Raw genomic sequence first — 6,612 nt, 5'->3', positions numbered from 1 at the left:
AGCTCTCTGTAACTGTACCAAACTTGGAGCTGTGAGTGAACTAAAATGTAAAGTTTGACCCAAGATTGTTGAATTTCCAAATCACAAAAATGTTGGCTTTGTGATGTTATACACTGCAAAAAGCCATCAAGAAATCATCGTCTTGCTGGAGACTGAAAACGTTACACTGGCTGATGACTTCTAGAAAGCAACTAAGGGAACCTTCCTTTTTCCTCTGCCGCCACTCATGAAGTACTCCCCTCTTTTTGCTGTTCCAAAACAACAGGACAACGACACAGGATCTCTAAATCCGATTCCATGACAGATTATGGTCAGTAGTAAGCATGTGTTTAAATCACATTGATTTCATAAGTAGAACACTTCTCCTACTTAAGTCAGTGGAAAATGATACCGTACTCACAGCTGTAGCTGAGCTAAGAGATATTTAATGCAAAGCATATAAAATTATCTAACTAAATAGGGGCTGTTGTGGTTTAACCCAGCAGGCAGCTAAACATCACACAGCCATTCGCTCACTCCCACCCCCTCAGTGGGATGGGGAAGAGAATAAGGAAAAAAAAAATTAAAATTCCTGGGTTGAGATAAAAACAGTTTAATAGGACAGAAAAGCAAGGGAAAATAATAATAATAATAATAATAATAATAATAATAATAATAATAATAATAATAATAATATACAAAATAGGTGATGCATAATGCAATTGCTCACCACTCGCCAACCGATGCCCAGCCAGTCCCCAAGCAGTGGTGTCCACCCCGGCCAACTCCCTCCAGCTTATATACTGAGCGTGATGTCATTTGTTATGGAATACCCCTTTGGCCAGTTTGGGTCAGCTGTCCTGGCTGTGCCCTCTCTCAGCTTCTCGCTGGCAGACCATGGGAAGCTGAAAAGTCCTTGACTATGTAAGCACTTGACTACATAGCAACAACTAAAACATCAGTGTGTTATCAATATTATTCTCATACTAAACCCAAAACACAGCACTACACCAGCTGCTAGGAAAAAAAAATTAACTCTATTCCAGCCCAAACCAGAACAGGGCACAAGTAGCCAGATAAATTTATTTGGTATACCATGTTTATTGTGTTATGTAAAGTTTGCTTAAATGCATTCAATATCAGTATATACAGAGAATTTAGATTTAGGGCTGGAAAAAGCAGTTCTGGAAAAATAAAACACAGCAGTCTATCATCTTATTGCAAGTCTTTTATTCTCTATGGGTAGCTGGCCATATCACAAAAGCTTACCATAAGCGGCATTTATTCACGTGCCTTTTTCACAGTCTCTGAAGCGAAGACCTGCTTGGTCTTGGAATTAAACCTATGCAATTCAGGAAGTTTCTACTTGTCTTGCCTAACCCCTCTAGAGGCTAGAGGAAGATGCCAATATACTTAACAGGACAAGTTTTTACACTGTACTTTTGGACCAGACAGAAAAAAAGTGACTCTGAAAACTCCTATGAAGGTTCTTCCTTGCAGCATTTCCAGCCTCATTTTTTTCTATTGAAGAGGAGATACCCTGTCAGGATCACAAGGTTTATTAAAATATAACCCACAATACTTTATCACTTTCTGTCACTAGCTGAAACACCACAGTGACTGAAAAACCACTGTGCGTTCATAGACTCACAGAAGTCAATGGGAACAGATTTACCTTCTGCTTTCTCATTTAAAGAAGTGCTACATTTCTGACATTGGGTTTTCATGTACAAATTGCTAACCTGTCACCCTTTTGAACAGGCTTTTTTTAGGTCACTGGGAAAAGCAAGCAAGGTTGCCACAAAATGCACACAATTTTATTCCCTTGCAAATTAAAGAGAAATTAATTTCTTCCCTTTTGTCCTTTGACATCAGGCATTCTCTATCAACTGGCAGAAACACACCCACACATATGCCATAGAAATATAACATCTTACTATTGTTATAACTGATATACTCCATTTATTAATTTCACAGAGGATCTAGCAAAGCAACAAAAATATTTCAGACTGAATAAAGTATGATCAGTCCCTATAGCTTGAGAAGACTGATTCCTGCCAGCTGTAGGTCTTTATCTTGCAGTGAAAAAATATTGATGTCAGAAGGTCCACCTGATTGCAACTAGCTGGCACAAAGTTTCTGTCCTCTTTCACCCCTGTACAACAGCCAATGCACCAGAAGCCAGCAAATTGGATGTTCCAGGGTGATATATATAGTAAATAGCAGAAATAGTCTCCCCCCAAGCAGTGAGCCTCTTCGACAGTCTTCCACCACCCAGATGGCACGCAGCACTTCTCATTCTGAAGTCCCAATAAGTTCAGCGTAGCTGACAGAATGAAATACTCATCTTCTCTACCAGAATGTCATCCTTAAATAACAGGAGGAGCAGTTTCTAGCTGGTTTGCACTCCTCAGCTAGCACAGAGGAAATATTTGGGCATTCACCTTATGTAACGGGAATGCCCACAGGAGAGCAGCAACGCTGCCTCTCCCTTCACTCGTGCTGTGCAAAGGAGGTGTTAGAAGAAAAGGAGAGGAAGGGCTGGTGTTCCTCCAAACTCTGGTGATCCCTGCATAACAGAATAGATTATAAACTAACCTGGACATCAAATTGTAAACTGATGTTGGATAGCAATAAATCACCCCAAAGGCTCGTGTCAAACAGTCCCCTTTTAGCATTAAGCCATGAAATGCATGGCTAATAGCTTCGATGTTTACCACTGTTATTCATTTCTTATTGAGGATAGAATAACCATTTTTTTAACAGAAGTAAAAAAGCTAAAATTTAAGACACTGACTGCCTTTTTTCATTATTATATTGGTACCACCTAATTATCCTGGTCTGCATCATTGCCAATGACATCGGCAATGTCATTGATTTAACTGGGCTTACTTCTGATTTACACCAGCATAACTAAACAGAAAATCAGGCAACTAGTTTGCATGAATAACTCTTCCCCCCTCCCCGCCCCGTGATTGACCCTCTGAGTAGAGATGAAAGTACTACGTATATTAAATAAATGAACATTCAATGCCATCTGCTGGGGTATACAAAACTCCGCAATACCAGGCTCATGCAGTATTCAGACCTTAAAAGAACAACAGTGACAAATGTAAAGAGGCTGTTTAGGTAAAGACTGGCTTCTTTCAAAACACAGCTTGAAGGGAGCGTTGTCGGATGCTGCTCATCCTTCACACACTTGCACAGGGTACAACACCTGGGCAAGAAGTGGGCCTGGTTTTAACTCTCTCCTTTGCATAAAAGGGTTTCAGTCCACAATTCTCCCTTCCACCTAAGCATTAGAGCGTGCTGTAATTATATGTTATAGGGTAGGCTTAATAAAAGCACTTTCATGCTCTGCTTTTGGAATCAGGCTATTATGTAGCCTCAGGTGCAAGATTTGTGAGGCAGCCTAAGCAAGGATTGCTTCAACAGTCCAGAACAAGAGCACGTACTGGGCAAGGACATATCATGGCTGTTTTGCATTAAACAGTCACTGGATTAAATGTGTAAATCAGGTTAAGGGCAGAACTTGAGAGTCTCTTCTCAAGTGAATTCACTCTCCTGTTCACCAGCTCTTTGGCCCTATAACAACTCATGCTCTCCTGGCTATACCATGAGACAACACCCATAGGCAGACAGCCACTATCTAGAATAGTTTATAGCCTGGTAGCTGGAGTGTTCTCGGTTTTGGGAAACGTGAATTTAGAGCTTCTCAGGCTGAAACCAGGACTCCAATTTCCTGGGCAAGTGCTATGCTACTACAGAAAAGACACCAGCACAACTCATTTTCCAGTTCAGTCTTGAAAGCAGGAGGTCAGATTTTCTTCGGCCACTAAAGGAACAAGATATGTTTCTGTTCAGAAGAGGGATTTCCACACCAGGATCCCTGAGCTCACCATGGTGAGCCCTTACAGTTCTGCACCAAGCAGCAAAACTCAGAGGAGAGAGAGAGGAGTTCAAGCACATCCTTCTCCGGGTGTTTTCTGTGGGCGGGCTTAGACATGCTAGTGGTTGTGAATCCCATTTCCACGCAGCTACTTCCTCATGCATTGCATAGGTCAACAAACTCGTGGATGGATTTACTTCATCTCCTTTGTTTTAGTATTTGTAAAATACCGTGCAATTGGCAGATTTTTATTCCTTTATATAAGTTATTAGTTATTGTATCATATTCTACAGAATGACACCTGCTGACATTTTTTCTCCATTTTATACAGAAAACAGAAGAATTATTCCTGCTGATAGCTATCATTTTGTAAGTATCACACTCTTCTTCCTAAAATTTAACTTTTCTTTCACTTCCTGATGTGTGTTATTATCCTTTTGGCTATAATGCTGGTAACAGAAAATGTAATCCTCACTGTTTGATAATGCAAAATAAAGCATGAGAATTTTGAAGTATAGATGAGAACTTTTACTTTGTTTTAGTGGGAGCTAGATTAGAGAAGTGACTCACTCACTAGTCAATTCTCCATCTATGGCCTGAATCTAAAATACATCTTTACATAAGATCATGTGAAAATAACAGGAGTCAAGCTGAACAAATACGTAACTCATAAACCTCAAGGTTTAATATGTATCCAACACAAATGAAAGCTGAAAAGCTAACAGTACACGTTTCAATGTCTTCCCATTTCTATCTGAAAGTTGTTTTTGAGTTTCAGCTGAGGCGTACAAGAAAAGACTGCAAATTCCTTACATGTCAAAGAAAGATGAAAAGAAAGCACAGGTCTATTCCTTAATAAGTAAGTAAGTTGAACAAATAAAGGATGACTAAAGAAGGTTGATGCAATCAACACTTTGGCTGCTTCAGGTTTCACAGAAAGGTTAATTACAATCAGACGCTATATGGGATTAATACCAACTAGAAGGCAGTTATCACGCAGAGCGGAACAGGGAAAGAAAAGCCAGGAGAATATTTACTTACGCTAAAGCACTTAAGGAAGTATTTGAAGTAATTTCTGAGACATTAATTGATTATCTTTGGTAACTCTCCAAGGAGGCCTGAGTTCCTAAAGCAATGGAAAAGATCAGTGGTAACCTCAATTTCTTACAAGAAAGAAAGCAAATCCTGAGGGTTCATTGGATACCTGGAGAAACTATTAAACAAAGTCAGTCTGAAAGCATCTGTTGGAAATAATAAGTCTGATTATGTAAAAAATTGCTAGTGTGAACATGAAGAACATCTCATCAACTCCTCAAATCAAAGTAATTTCCTTCTCAGCAGAAATACGACCCTAACAGGGAGAAAGAAAACAGTAGATGTGATATATCTTGATTTTTGTTAGGTCTTTGACATTTCCCAGAAGACAGTCTCACAAGTAGAAACCTGAAAACCTGGTCTAGATGAAAATGTGTGAAGTGTTTGCACAATTGATTGATTGAAAAAATATCCACCTACTGTCAACCCTAGTTGACAGTAGTCTGTCACTGAACTGGAGAGAGTTACGCCGCAGAAGAGCCTGCAAACCCAGGTATCCTGCAGGGGTCTGTCTAGGGTGTGCTGGTATTTTTTTATGTACTGTTATAAAAAGGCAAACCTCACCCTGAAATGTACTGTCAAGAACACTTCTCGGAAGTCTGCTTGATGTTGTACTAACGATGTGTACAACCTGGAGAAAGTAAACAGGAAAGTAATGCTGGGGATATGAGGTTCAAAATCTTTTAAGTGGGTTAACAACTGGGGAAAGCTTTAAAGAATTGTACTCGCTTAGTGAGAAGACTAAAAAAAACCATAATTATAGGCATTAAGCATAATAAAGGCTGAAATAAAGTGGATAGCAATCAATTTTTTTAGTGTCCTTGGAGGGTAAAACAAATTGGTTTAATTTGTGGCACTCAAGAGAAAAAGCATGAACTGAAAGGACAGTTAACTAGTGGAAGAAGAGACCTCAGGAAGCTATTGATTCCCCATTACTAGTGAGTTCAAGAAGAGATTAAAACAAACATCAGGGAAGATCCAAGTGCATGGAAGCACCTATACTGTCTCTGATGATAGCAAAATATGACTTACAAAGACACTGGCTGCCCTCAGCTGAGTTCACTCAGCAGTAACCTCAGCTCTGTGCTGTTTGTGCATGTCTCCTCCTGAAGGAAGCCAGCAGTTACGTTCCAGCAAGTAAACAGTGAGTGTGAAGGGTGGAGCAGGACTCCAGAAAACTATCTTGAACAAACCTAGTACTAGTGTATAGACACATCCAGAGACATCCTGCGTCACCCTCAGCACCACATTTCTGTGGACTTCTGTGGACTGTTCAATACATACTTGCTATCGCGTTCACTTGGACTGCACATTTGATTGATAGCACAAATTCTCAAAAACAGTGCATGTTTTTATTTTAAAGCATGACATTTGTGATGAGCTAGTTAATATATTCTTGCAAGTAACATATGTAAACAATCAGTACAATACAAATACCATGTGGATAATATAATGAAAGGCACAGTTTCAAATGTCTGCAATGATCATAGAATTAAACACTCTCATTATATTTTCAAGAGTGGTGACAGGCCAAATTCAGAGAGAGACCTAAACTGTCTCCTAAATGGTTATTTTATGAATCTAAATCAAAAATTTAGATCCTCAAAACACTTGCTCAACTACTTTCCAACCCTTCAATTTCCATCAGA

General features: G+C 39.4%; 1 protein-coding gene across 1 annotated transcript in view; it reads left to right on the top strand.

Moving 5' to 3' along the window:
- The first annotated feature begins 4,162 nt into the window (after positions 1–4,162).
- The window catches only part of CLNK (cytokine dependent hematopoietic cell linker), a 30,599-nt gene continuing 28,149 nt past the window's right edge, over positions 4,163–6,612 (top strand). Inside the window, exon 1 of the mRNA XM_075148782.1 lies at positions 4,163–4,237. Coding sequence (XP_075004883.1) covers positions 4,163–4,237 — 75 coding nt within the window. The remainder of the gene's footprint in view (positions 4,238–6,612) is intronic.

Source organism: Calonectris borealis, chromosome 4 (genome assembly GCF_964195595.1).
Source record: "Calonectris borealis chromosome 4, bCalBor7.hap1.2, whole genome shotgun sequence".
Lineage (NCBI taxonomy): Eukaryota > Metazoa > Chordata > Aves > Procellariiformes > Procellariidae > Calonectris > Calonectris borealis.
The sequence above is the reverse complement of the archived record's forward strand: the minus strand, read 5'-3'. Positions and strand labels throughout refer to the sequence as shown.